This window comes from Panulirus ornatus, chromosome 16, assembly GCF_036320965.1.
Source record: "Panulirus ornatus isolate Po-2019 chromosome 16, ASM3632096v1, whole genome shotgun sequence".
NCBI classification, from domain to species: domain Eukaryota; kingdom Metazoa; phylum Arthropoda; class Malacostraca; order Decapoda; family Palinuridae; genus Panulirus; species Panulirus ornatus.
The window spans coordinates 4,340,710-4,354,737 of NC_092239.1; the positions used below are offsets into that span (position 1 = coordinate 4,340,710).

At 49.0% G+C, this 14,028-nt stretch overlaps 1 protein-coding gene across 3 annotated transcripts in view; it reads right to left on the bottom strand.

The window, feature by feature from the left end:
* Positions 1–14,028, bottom strand: part of LOC139754060 (lactadherin-like) — a 247,289-nt gene that overhangs the window by 165,277 nt on the left and 67,984 nt on the right. For 2 of the 3 annotated variants that reach the window (XM_071671077.1, XM_071671076.1), the window contains exon 2: positions 5,765–6,095. In XM_071671077.1, the coding sequence (XP_071527178.1) occupies positions 5,765–6,095 (331 nt within the window). The remainder of the gene's footprint in view (positions 1–5,764; positions 6,096–14,028) is intronic. The other variant, XM_071671078.1, reaches the window with a different exon arrangement.

Genomic DNA, 14,028 nt, shown 5'->3' on the forward strand with positions numbered 1-14,028 from the left:
GGAAGTCAGGAGCTCAACGACGACAGGTCGGTGTCGTAACGACCATCGCATCTCGGCGGGGACGGCCACTCCGTCAACGCCACACCAAAAAAAACCGCGTCCGCTGGAGACGCAGATTGATATGAACTGCGACAGGGTACCCGCTGGACCTGGGGTTATCCGGTGCAAATCACAGATATCTTTATGCAAATGACGACGCTCACGGTGATGCCTTGCCTCTTGAGCTTCTCCCGCGCGCCCAACGATGTGACATCGGAATCTACGAGTACATGCAAGAGGAGATGACGCTTTTGTTTTCCCCTCCTCAAGACCTGGGCTATCATTTTGGACCCAGTCACAGCGTCAGAGTCGCACTCAGGTTTCATCACACACTCCGCATGGGAATTCGAGTTCAACGACGTGTAAAAGAAACTGGTCTGACTCCAACGAACGTGTACAGAAAGTAGTCCGATTTCAGCGATGTGTGGAAGAAGGCATTCTGGGTTCAAACGAAGGCGTACAGGGGTAGACGAGGTGCGCGCGCATATCGGGAAAAAAAACAGAATACAAAAAACAAATGACGACCATCGAGGACGCAGGACATTTGTCCTTTTAGTGCAGTCGAGCTGACCGAAGACTTGAGAGAAATTCCATACTTTGTCGATGTTTTTCGCATCGTATTACCGTAAACATTCGTTTCTCCTGCACGTAACACCTGCGCACACGGGACGCCTGCGCATTTCGTATTCACAGTTTTTCCGTTCCGTTAACGTCGAATAGCATCGAAGTGTCTCAGCGTGTATCTGTATACTAACTATGTCACTACGTCCTGGGGGAACCATTAGTATGCGCTCTGGCTTCGACAAACAAGTGGGACCGTGTTACACTTGCAGCGAAATGAATAATGAAATTCTGAAAATGAAAAAAAAATACGTACAAAACGTGGCTTTAGGATGCTCTATGCATCACACCCTTGCAAGAAAAAAAGCACAGGACTCGCGGCTCACACGAGAACGAACGTTCCGTTCATAAAGGTAAGAACATCCCCCCACACCTCACCCCACCCCATTCCTCTCCAGTCCATCAAACACAGTAAACACAAGAGTGGGGATGGGGTGGGGTGTCCATCGGGCAGCTGTACGGCTGATGTCTGACCGGGGGAAGGAGGGAGGGAAACCAATGTCAACAAACAAAAAGCGGATCGTGTGCATCGTCGACGTCCGTCTCCTGCGCACCACGTCACTCAGCAACACCTGGTACAATATTTCACGCAACCTGAGGGCGGGCTTCGCGCTCCCTTAATTCGCTTTGAAACACTGACCACCACCGCCGCTGCCGCCAACTCTGGACGTAAAAGATACAATGTGTTAAATGAAAAAAAAAAAAATTACCTTCAAATGGATGGGACAGAAATATGCAAAATGATGCATATTCACCAGTGATTTCTCTCCTTATCGACCAGACGCAGCCACAAAACAGGCGTTTCGCGCGGCCCGTGAGGACCAATTATGCCTCTCGTAGATTACACCTTTCTCTCTTACCCATCATCATCCATCAAGACCATCACAACAGGACGGGACAAATGAGGGGGTTCAATTGGATTAAAACAGGCCCCCTCCCTCGAATACGTGTTCCTCAATAGACGTTAAGTATCCGGGGGTGATCAATGCGATGCTTTGGGAGGCGCCGTCAGTCCCACCCACTCCGGCCATAGGAGTAATAAAACCCACTTAGCACGGTAATCTAAAAGTCTAATCAAGGAGCATGGAGGCTGGCGAGGAGCGCCGTAAATCTTGCGACCTCAAGCAATGTACATGTACAGCGCCCCCCGAGGAGGGTGAAGTCTCCTCGTCCTCTTTTTATCCACGCCGGCAAATCTTTTCTCAGCGTCGCCCCGTAAGATGATGGAAAGAGAAGACCGGCAAAATGTCGAGTCTATCAGCCCCTCTCCTTGAGGGAATCCAACGTGAAGACCGGCAAAATATATCGGGTGGATGCAGTCCCCTCGCCATAGGCCATACCGCATTCTACGATATCGTCCGCGTCTGTCTAAAAGTACACCGATAATTGCGACCCAGACGCAATAAGATAATTACGACCCTGACGCGAAGATTCTTCTCGGAGACCTTACGAATCACACGCCAAGATCCAAACTTATATTTGAGGTTCACTTGTATCTACTTACATAAATGGGCAGTTTACATATCTAGCATTTCCAGGAAATACGAGCGCAAATGAGATGCGTACATATCTGGTAGAGACGTGCCACTTTCACAAGATCCACTGCTCCACCCACCTCGGCAACTACAGTGGTGGTTTGTTGCCTACAATCACTGTAATCTCCATCTGCCCGGCTACGCTGATGGCGGCGCCGCGATCAAATTTAAGGGAAACGTGGTCCACGGTATTCTCCACTCCAGTGACGCTGTTTGGAAGCCAGACAGCTGCGTACCCTCAGGAATGTGCGTACGAAGCAACGCCCTGTGGCGCGATGTGCGAACATGGCGTCAGAAGTTCGTCTCTACACAGAGGACGAAGCGTCGAGGTTCGTCCTTAGTGGAATCCGAAGCCCCATTTAATGTTCACTCCTGACGGAGGGAGGTCGAAGTTCACCCCTGACGGAGGGAGGTCGAAGTTCATCCCTGACGGAGGGAAGTCGAAGTCCACTCCTGACGGAGGGAAGTCGAAGTCCACCCCTGACGGAGGGGAGGTGGCAAACTGAAAGGTTCTTCTGTGGTGGCAGACCCCGCGTCGACAGGTTCGCCCCTGCTACATCAGTCACCATCAAATAGCTCCCTCTTATGCGTACCTCGTCCCAAACAATATACAGTATAAACATACTTATCCTCCTCAATGACTAGCTTCTTTTTTTTATTGGTCTTGAATTAAACTGCTCGTACAGATCCACTGAACTCTAAACCTACACCTCAAACTGTAGAGATCACTAAATATCACTGACCACGTACACTTATTCAAATGACATTCTCATTTATCATCATCCATCACGATATTCTCAACGACTAAGGTCGATCATACCGCCGAAACGGGTCTCACCATCGACCTATTACCATCACCACCATCCCCGCTGACGAGGCTCGCATCGTCCATGTTGGTCGACTTTGCCTCGCTCAAAAAAAAAAAAAAAAAAATACGAAGATTTCACTCAGGCGCACCACCAGGCCAGACCCCTCAACACACAAACTACATATGATTAACGTAGTGAGATCCTCGAGCGCCGATCGTAAATTACACACCACGCTAATGATATGAAGATTTCCCTCAACATATCGGCCGCTACCGTGGTGCTTGGACTGGTGTACGAGGTGGATGTTAAGGTCATTGCCATGGTCCCATTAGCTCCAGATCGCAGGGCAGCCAACACCTCCCCACCGGAGGCCGCAGTTTTGCCTGCCTAAGTCCTGCCCCACCAAGACATTGTCCCCTTTCCTCGTTCCTCCAAAAATTTCTATCGTATTTGTCTCTCCTATCATCACCACTCGTTTACCAATGGCGTCTTAGCTACGTCTCTTCCTTGTATATCAACTGACTGATCTACGTCTTGTATTTCATTCTTGCATCTCCCCTGACGATGTGATTATTACACGAAAGGGCACTTGGGAACTTATCGTGTTTCATTTTCCTGTGGTTCTATGCATATACTAAATCATGCGCATCACTGTGACCTTTTGTAATAAATAAATGAACATATAATTATATAAATATTATATATATATATATATATATATATATATATATATATATATATATATATATATATATATATATATATATATATATATTTCACGTGGAATACATTGAACCCCTACTCCTTTGCCCTGTGCTCACCTCATCAAGACAAATACACAGCACTACAATCTTTAACCTGTGGTGCAGCCTGGTGGACGCGACTGGTTTCCTTGAGCGCAGCAAGAGTCTCGTGTAAGAAGACCTTGGAGGAAAAAGGTAGGGGTAAGGTGTTTGTGTGTGTGTGTGTGTGTGTGTGTGTGTGTGTGTGTGTGTGTGTCCTTAAAGCCTTCAAGGCAATCCAAAGGTCCCCTGGATGACCCTTACATCCTCGGGGAAGTCCATCAAGCTCACCAAAGTCATCCGTGGACAGTCGTCGGTCACCAGGACGCAACCCTCTTCAGTTCCTCGAGGTCATTCAGTGAAGGCTTTTTTTTTAAGCAGCTCATCTAAGTATTCCTGAAGAGCCCCAGCAAGCTCCTGAGGCCATGCAAGGATCAATAAGGACGTTAACTCCTTGGGAAGGGCGGTGTAGGATCCTTGAACACGGCAGTGCACGACCCCTTCGGTATACTACTGCCAGATCCTCCACATTACAGGGTCGTCACACCTCTCGACTCCCACAATACCCAAGGATCATGCCACCGCCGAGGGTCGTATTGTCGTGCTCAAGGGTCGTACCGTCCAGCTCAAGCGGTTAAGAAAGACAGGCGGCCACTTACCTGCATCAGACGACTGTGGCTATTAGCACGACACACACACACACACACACACACACACACAGCTGTTCCTATACCACCACACCGGTACTATACCTCCGTCCTCATTCCAACATGACTCGATTACCGTCAGAAATAAATAAATAATTCTCATAGTGTATAAATCACTACTTCATGCCTTGACCCCATCACTGACTCGTACCACGTTATCCAAAAACCTTTCTCCCGGCCTCCGCGTACCACCACCTCTAACACGAATTTCAGTGAAACGTAGTTATCCGTTCTGTTAAACACCCATTCCCCCCCCCCCCCCCGTAATTACTCGACGGCTTAATTGCAATTCTTGGCCAGCAGAGCACCCGTATTACTCTCTCACGTGGTGATCACAGAGCCACTGGTGCAACATGATCTGCACGTTTCTCGACACGAGGCATTACAGGCATCGTCTTTCAAGGCTCCGCCGCTGTCGCAAATCTTTCCCAAGCGGGGAAAACACATGCGAGACTCTGCCCTTGCGATCGCAACGTTAAACCGGTGAACCACCCAAGCCCCGTCCAGACGCAAACCCATAAATCCATTATAAAGTTACTCAAGGCAGTTAAGTCACACATCCTCGTGAAAAAATAAATGAATAAATACAGAAATATATTGAAAAACACCATGTGGTGGACTACTTACATTATCCTACTGTCCCGCTGAAGATAAGATACCGAAAATTACCTGAAATTATAACTTCTTCCTTTTCATCATCACAAATTAATCATACAGAAAAAAATCGCTCGCTCTGTTTTCCCCATAACATCCTCCTAACAACAACTTTAACCGAGGTAAACCCCTCCTCACCCTGCTGAACCAGACCGTAAACCTCCTCACCCTGCTGAACCAGACTGTAAACCTCCTCACCCTGCTGAACCAGACTGTAATTATCATTATAACAAGCAGGTTAATAATTTCGACCTTATCTCAATTCAATTGATAACCCAATCATCTGCAGGCTTAAACGCTCTTTACCGCCTCTAACCACGCACCACCACTTACCTCTCTCTCCCAGCACTAACCCAAGCATTCTGGGAAGCTAATCTCAGTCCCCGTGAGTGAAAGCACAGCACGCCACCCATCGCGAAATAAACATTACTATCAAAACGTCTTCGGAAATCACCGTTAAAACACTACCCCTCACTATCAGCGTGCAACCTCCTGTTATCCCTTGTCAACACTACCCCAACCCAGGCACCGCGGAAGCCAGGCGTTCCTTTTGTGTTAGTTGGGCGTCCAGAGAGCTGCGGCTGAGCCACTTGGCCAAACACATGCTAACACCTAACCTGTACGGCTTGGGGTCTCCGGGGGAGCCTCCGTCGCGCCCAAGGGCGGCAGGAAGTCATCCACGTCGTCGAGGAGGAGCGGAGAGTCGTCCTGGATCCCGGTGATGTTATACACGTGCTCCTCGAGCCCTAGGACTTCGGCGGCTGAGGCGACTTCGGCCGCGGCGGCGGACGGAGACTCACCTTGGGTTTCGGCAGCGGACGGGGTGATGGCCAGCAGGAGCAAGGGCAGTAGAAGCAGCAGGAGCAGGCACGCCCCTCGGGAGGCCGCGCCCAAGCCAACCCCGCCTCCTCCTCCTCCTCCTCCGTATGGTCGCCACCGTCGAGTTTCCTAAGAATAAAAAAAATGGGAATACGTTAACAGAGTGTCTGGAACGCCATCACCCACCCACCCACACACACACACACACCCACCCACCCACACACACACACACAACACACACACACACACCACATCACACTTAAGATCGTCAAACAAGATGGCGTGAGAGGAACCTGTCTAACGTATGGCAGTTAAGAGACTTGTAATAGGATGTTGGGTTGGTTAGCTGAGTTTTACCAGCTCTGAGGCTGGTGAGAGATCGGTGTTTAAAGTCCCCCGAGCGCGACGGTTACGACCCTTGGAAAGACGGTACGACCGTTCAACACGCCGAGACGACAACCTCTGAGTACGGTGGCCTGGTCACAGACATCTTGCTTCGAAGGTCACGTCATCCACATCAGAGGGTCGTACCGTCCATAATCCACCCCAATCGCAAAATAGGATAAGGAGCCGCCATCACAACTTTCCACGACAACTTTTGAGTTAGCTTAGACCGTGAGGACAAGTGAATGCCCCTAATCTAGGCCAGGTACCCTATTTAATAAATCGACCAACTCTTAGGGGAGTATGAAGAGCCGGGTTGAATGTGGACCAATTCCGCAACCAGGATTCTAACCTATGCCCTCGACTTCTGCAAGACCGTGAATGCGTCACGGCCAACAACGCTGACCGCTGCACCACGGAGGCCCCTGGTAAATACGCAGCCTAGCTACACAACTTGACGCATCGGAATATGACAACCGACGATACTAAAAGAAACAAACGGTTTATATATGTGTGTGTGTGTGTGTGTGTGTGTGTGTGTGTGTGTGTGTGTGTGTGTGTGTGTGTGTGCGCGCGCGCGCGTCCAGTGCGGAATGTAAAGACCATTATTCACTGTCCACTAAATTCAGTCATCAAGATAGGTTCTTATATCGCTTACCCCGCCCGCAGTGTCTGCCACCGGTGTCGGCCAACACCTAATAATGACAGAGACAAATTCATCTACGCACCATCAGCGTCTGCCTCCCCTGCCCACGAGGCTCACAGGGGGGTTTACTTAAAAGGAATGGAACACCACCTGTTACGAAGAGGTGGCTTTATAGGGTTCGGAATCTATCAATCTTGCATGAGTTGGGGCGTGAGTTTGAACGGACAGAAACTGAAGGAAGTGAATCGTTTTTGGCCACCTGGGAGTGGCCATGGCAGCGAATGGATCCATGGAAGCGTTAGTTTTATTATTTGCAATACATAAGGTAAAAAATCTACTCATCCAACACATCAGACAATACGGGCGCCAAGCCTCTTACCCACGCCATTACTCATGTGCCTCAGACCTGTTCATCTTACTGGCTGCTAATTCACTGGCTCGATTCCTCCTGGCAACATGCACTCGCAATGTACAGCCTCATCGTGCTTCGCCGAGCTGCAGTGAGACTCATCCTGGAGTACAACAATATACCATATCAGGTACGATCTTGCCGTACTCGGCCACCTTGGGACACCCTATTGGATACGATAATGTAGCCTTTTTTAAGACGCGCGTGTGCTAACGAATCTCCAGCTTGCAAAGACGTTTCGCCGCGTATAGGGCAACTCAACTCAAAATATTACGATGCCTTAATCCAGTTGGCAGTATAATACACCCCCTTGAGAACAGTCTATCAAAGAACAGTGTCACAGAGGCCTAAGAATTTCATGGAAACAAGTTCTTGAATTTCCTCCTCTGTGGGGTGCAGCCTTGGAAAAAAAAAAAAAAGAGGGTGTGTACTGGGCCCCTGTGCGTAATTACTTTTGAGTGAGTATTGCCTACTAAGTGACCAATACGCCGTAATCGACAACTTAACCAAGCGTACAAAGAAAAGACTTTGGGCTCGTTATCCCTTGGTACGTCAACTTGACGTAGCACGCATAACAAACTGGCGTGGTCCTTTGAGCGCGACTTTATTCCTCGTTAGTCGATAACTGACGCAGCAAGATAATGTAACAAAACATTTTCAATGCCCATGAACTTTTTTTTTTAAGTGCGACATTATCCCTCTCGTTAGTCTGTAACTACCGCAGCAAGATAACAATCTAACAAAATATTTTTAATGCCCATGTAAAGTCACACCCTCATACACTAGAGTCGAGCTCATGTCATTAGATCTTCAATCCTGTACCGCCAGGGATGAAGCGGGTCGCCTGAAACGATCGCTCGTAAACTCAGGTCGTTGTTACACACAAGTGAAAAACCGAGAATAGATAAGAGGGGCGTTCATCCAGCGAGCACTGCTCCCTGCTGGCGACGACCCACGATCGCACCACTTCAACCCGTCTCATTGAACTGCCAACCTGAATTCCTCTGACTTTATGGCCGCTTGAATCTCATGGTGTTGGTGGCCCTGGTGTAAACCAACTCTTCTACCTCTTGGCCACTCGATCTACCTCCGTCTTCTTCAGGGCGACGCTCCCATCACCTCACCACCTCCTCACCATCATCTCACATCAGGGTGTCATCATCTCCATAAGCCTAAATATCCAACGCCGTCTATCATTCTCGAAGGACACGCTTTCCTCACACCACCCTCCACTGCTCCTCCCACCCTCTCAATGCCTGTGTGTTTGGAGCCATCGTTTAACTCGACTTCACACCCACCAGGCCATCACCGAGGCTCCTGAGGCCGCCTTTGGTGCGCCCCGTCATCGGGGTCTCCCAAAAACACATGATACCTCCTTGATAAGGACCATGAGCAACGTGTTGATATGGCGGTCGCTGAGCGGGCGGGCGGCCGCCACACACACACACACACACACACACAGTCAAACGACCACAGAACCGACCGGCCACTGCGACGGCCAATGACCAACAAGCACGCCCTCGGCAGACCTTGGAGAACCACCTCCTCCTCCTCCTCCTCCTCCTCCTAAATCACCAGAAGACCTGTTGATTCAGAACGACCCACCGTAACGAGGTACACACTCTCTCCGGCTCCTTCCCATAAAAAAAATGCAGCAGCAGCAGCAGTGCAGATCCTCGACCAACAAATAAAACAACGACTAATACACCGAGAACAACAACAACAGAGATCGCTTACGAATGAGAAGCTGTGAGAAAATTATCTCTTTTTCTTTCATGTTACCTGAGAAGGCACGGGAAATTGGATCCGCTAATCAAGGCGGACTCATTAACGCTATACAGGCGGGAACAGGAGTCAGAGATAGAGACAGATAAATAGATAGACACACAAGACGTTACACAGACCGTATGTCAAACAGCGGCCGAGAACCGAACTTGGATCCGAAACACGAACGAAGGGTGGACGAAAGCACGCGCTCACACAAGACTCAAACATGGACACCGAGAGGTAGCGGAAGAGTTCCTCCACTTCGTATTGGCGAAGAAGAAGAAGAAGAAGAAGAAGAAGGAGAGAGGGAGAGAGAGAGAGAGAGAGAGAGAGAGAGAGAGAGAGAGAGAGAGAGAGAGAGAGAGAGAGAGAGAGAGAAAATGCCCCTTGGTATCGACCAGGTATAACCCGGGTCCTCGATCCTCTTGCTGGGTCTGGATGGGCGCTTTCTATCGAAACGCCTCCCTCCGGTGGCCAGACCTCAGACCCCTCCCCCGCCCTGCCTTTCCTCGCTGGCGGAGGACGGACGGACGGCTGGTTTACACACACACACACACACACACACACCCCGCGTGGCTCGGCAGGCAAGCCTACATGGCCGATGACCTGAACAACTGTAGGCCTCAGACCGTCCCTAAAGTTACCCTGATTTCTGTTTCCTCGTAAACATAATAGGCTTCGTCTCTCTCTGTACGTCTTGCCAGCGGTAATCAACTGCTAATGCAAATTAGGGCCGAATCCCCACCACCGACGTTCTTTAAGCTCTGATGAACACTTCCCTGGTGTTGATTTGTTGCTGGTATCTCCGGCTGATTTACTGTGCACCCCAAGCGCTGTCAACCAGTCCCATTAGCCTTCTTGAACATAAGAAATGGGTACAATAAAACAGTCTGGGGCTTCACGGCTTCTTCAAGTGTTGATTAGATCTCTCTCTCTCTCTCTCTCTCTCTCTCTCTCTCTCTGAATTATAGCCAATAAAGCGATTTTAATCATGTCCGTAACGAAGAGCATAAATAGTGCTAAACGCAACAAACTAGCCACCTCCGTCGAGCCCTGCTCATCTGCCAACATCTATGCTGTGCTCTACTCCCCAGCCCTCACAGCTCCACCCTAGCGTTCAGGTACTCCCCAATCCTCAAACCTCCTGCTACTCACCAGTCCTCACAGCTCCACCCCTGGCGTCCTGATACTCCCCAGTCCTCACAGCTCCACCCTTGGCGTCCTGGTACTCCCCACTCCTCAAACCTCCTGGTACTCACCAGTCCTCACAGCTCCATCCCTGGCGTCCTGGTACTCCCCAGTCCTCACACCTCCTGGTCCTCCCAAGTCCTCACACCTCCGCCCCTGGCACACACCAGCAGCAACACAACCTCCAGGAATGCCCATAAAAAGAGGCCTCAGGCGGGCTGGTGATGATGAACTCGCCATGCGTATTGTGATCGTCGCCTCTCGAATTACAGGACAGTGCATCGAGTCCCCCCATCATGTGGCGCACCCGAGGACAGAACGTGACTTTCAAACATCAATTATTTTCGAGGGGGAGAAAATGCGACAAGGCCCGACGCGTTACACAAAAACTCACACGCACGAGATGGTGGGGCCGGCCGACCACCGTACACCTCCCCTACGAGCGTAAAACTCCCTCCTGGTTACAGTGCAAATAGATAATTACACGCACACGCACAGCAGCAGCAATAAAAAACAACGACAACAGTAGTAGCAGCCGGTAACACGTCCACCAGCCGGCGTGTCTTCAAATCGTCCACCATCTCTCCGGAGTTTGTAAGTATACACCAGAAACGTCAAATCAAGAAAAATTATCTCCTTCCCTCCAGCAACTTTCGTGTTTACACGCTGTTAAAAGATGCTGGCGTGAACACACACACACACACACACACACACACACACACACACACACACACACATAAACACCGCGTAACCCTTTCATTTACGGCAGGGGAGCGGTCATCTACGGCCGCCCTCGGCCATTCCCGACGACCCCGGCCGTGTAACAGTACACCTCGGCCTCTTCATCGTCCGGTACTTACGTCTGTGACAGACGATGCCCCCTCCGCGCCACCAGCAATCATCACACCCATCGCCCGGGCCACGCCCATATCATCTCCGGTTATATCGAGCGTATAATACAGCCGTGAAGATGGATGAAGCGTATAAGCCGTGAAGATGGATGATGTGTATATAACGGGGGTACTTAACCCAGCGTGAGGTTACATCGGAGGCGGTCACGGCGAACATCTTAATTCTAGTCCTTCAACGCACCATCTCGGGACAGCCGAGTAATTTATAACAAGAAAAAAAGGCTCATATATTCGTTTTTCTGACCCATTTAATATTTAGTTTTTTCTCCCCTTTCGTCTTCCTATAAACCCACATCCAAGGAACTAGTGATAATAACCTCGCTCATACGGGACCTCCCCGGCCCAAAGCCCACACACACACACGAGATGGCTGGGCGCTCTGATCGCACCTCACACATTTGCAGGAGCACAGACACCCGACGCCTGTCGCTGCCCGAATGATAATGATCAACACCAGGGTTTTACACGACCGACGTTCACCATGTTCCTAACTTGAGCTGCCAGAAAAGGTCTCGGAGCACAGAAGCACACACACACACACACCAAAGGGGGCATGTTACACTGCTACATACATGTACACACATCCTCACCAACAGACTTCCGTGTGGATTGTTTTGATGGCGAGCGCTGCCGACCGATACAAACGTCGGACATTATTTTCTTTGTCCTCCTTGCAGGAACTTAAATGTTTAAAACTATCAACGCCTCAAGCACGGGGTTGTAAGACCCGTGCGTCGTTCTGTCAAGGCTGCTAAGGGTCGTCGTTCCGTCGTGTTCACTGGATTAATGGAGTAAGATTTACTCTCTGGAAAACCCCATACCTTACAAAATTGCCAACGGCTGCACGCTCCACTCTTCCTTCTTCAGATTCTTAATAACAATAATAATCTTCAATATTACCAACAATATCATTACAAATAATAATGATAATAATAATAATAAATAATAATAAATAATAATAATAATAATATAGGAAACGTAACATTGGTCTGGGGAGGAACGCCAACCACTCTCCTTAGCCTCGCCAGCACCAGTAGCCGCCACACCTAACCTTACTTTTTCTTTTTTCTTTTTTTTTTTTAAGTCTGATGATTCCTTCCGAGATTCACGGGGTTTCTCCTTGAATAAGCCAGTGCATACTAACCCCACCAGACACCTAGACGGGTTCGCTGCCAATATTACTTGTCTTTTTTTCTTCTTTTCGATGCTGAAATTCTACCGGGGTTTGAACACACTCCTTTGCTCCTAATCACTTCTACAGCACCACAGCCACCCCCCCATCCCCCACCGCCACCCCCTTTTACGGGGCTCCTCCAGCTTCAGTATCCAGCCTAGGCTGCCATCACCATCAGGGAAATGATAAGACTTCTGGGGGAGTGGTGGAGTTCAGCGACGATGATACAGCCTCGCCAACGTGACTTGTGCCTTTGTGGCGCAACCCATGACCAGGGTGGGTCCGGTAACACCAGCGCTTCTTACTTAATACTGTTACACAAAATCATCGTTTGTGATTCTAAGTGAATACTGCAGTTATCGATGGTGAAATTCAAGTGAAATAATCTATTTTTTTTTTAAGCAAGGGTTATATATATGCAGTGAGAGCGTGTATGGTTTTAAAATCATCTTGAATTCCGAAGAATTTTTTTCTTAACTGGTTGTTATAACTCGAAGCCTATACAAATGGCCCTTGACAGCCGTTATTATGCTGAAAGCCTTTGAAATCAATCAACCAACCCTGATTTAAGTATATCTAGACAGATGCATTATCACTACTAACCTGAAGAGCATGACCCTAAAGCACGACCGCAAGGCACGACCGCACGACCCTAAGGCACGACCGCACGACCCTAAAGCTCCACGGTACGACCCCCATGCGTCAGGCATCAAGCCATGACCTTACTGGATATCATACAACCAGCCTTTCCAGATATGCACCGCCCTCTGTGCCAACCTTTTTGATAATGTTACCAAACCTGTTCCCAGCGGACGAAATAATAAATACAGAACAGAGCACGAACAGCAAATATCATGGCGAACGGAGAGGATGATGATTAATAGGAGCGTTAACATGGAAAGGTTATATCATAAAGCTCTGAGAGGCCTTTAGAATCACGAATCCTCGACAGGACTGGAGTGGAGGCCAGACAAAATATTCGTGATGCCACCCAACCCCATCAGAGGTGTGGTCAGTTGTACACAACACCATCAAAGACTATCAGATTTCCTTTATTGAACTTTCACACAACACTCCTCTTCACATGTTGTTGACTATGATATGCTTGAACCGGACCCGTCTCGTTCATCACATAATGGGCGCTGGGGAAGCCCCCCCCAAGCAAAACACATCACCCATAATGGTAAGTACTTCACCTTCGCCCTAGAATGACGAACTTAACACAATGCCCAGACTACATGTCAGAACACACACTGTAATGTGTAACCATGGCACCTGTATGACATCCACGAGAAATTCAGAATAGATAATTGAGAGAAAATAATATACATACGGAAGGTAAGATCAACGCCCGATATAATCGCAATGGGCATCTGAACTTCTTATCAGATCCGACACCTGCGACTTGATATTTCCAAAGAGCCATGACGCCGCTCACGAGCACCTATGCAAATTAGCTGTCACCTCTCAGATCATGAGCGAGGCAAGAGGCAAACCGTCCTGTGTGCAACACAAACCATGAACGATGATGCACATTGCAATACACGTGCAACACCTCCGCGCTAAGGAGACGATATTCCATT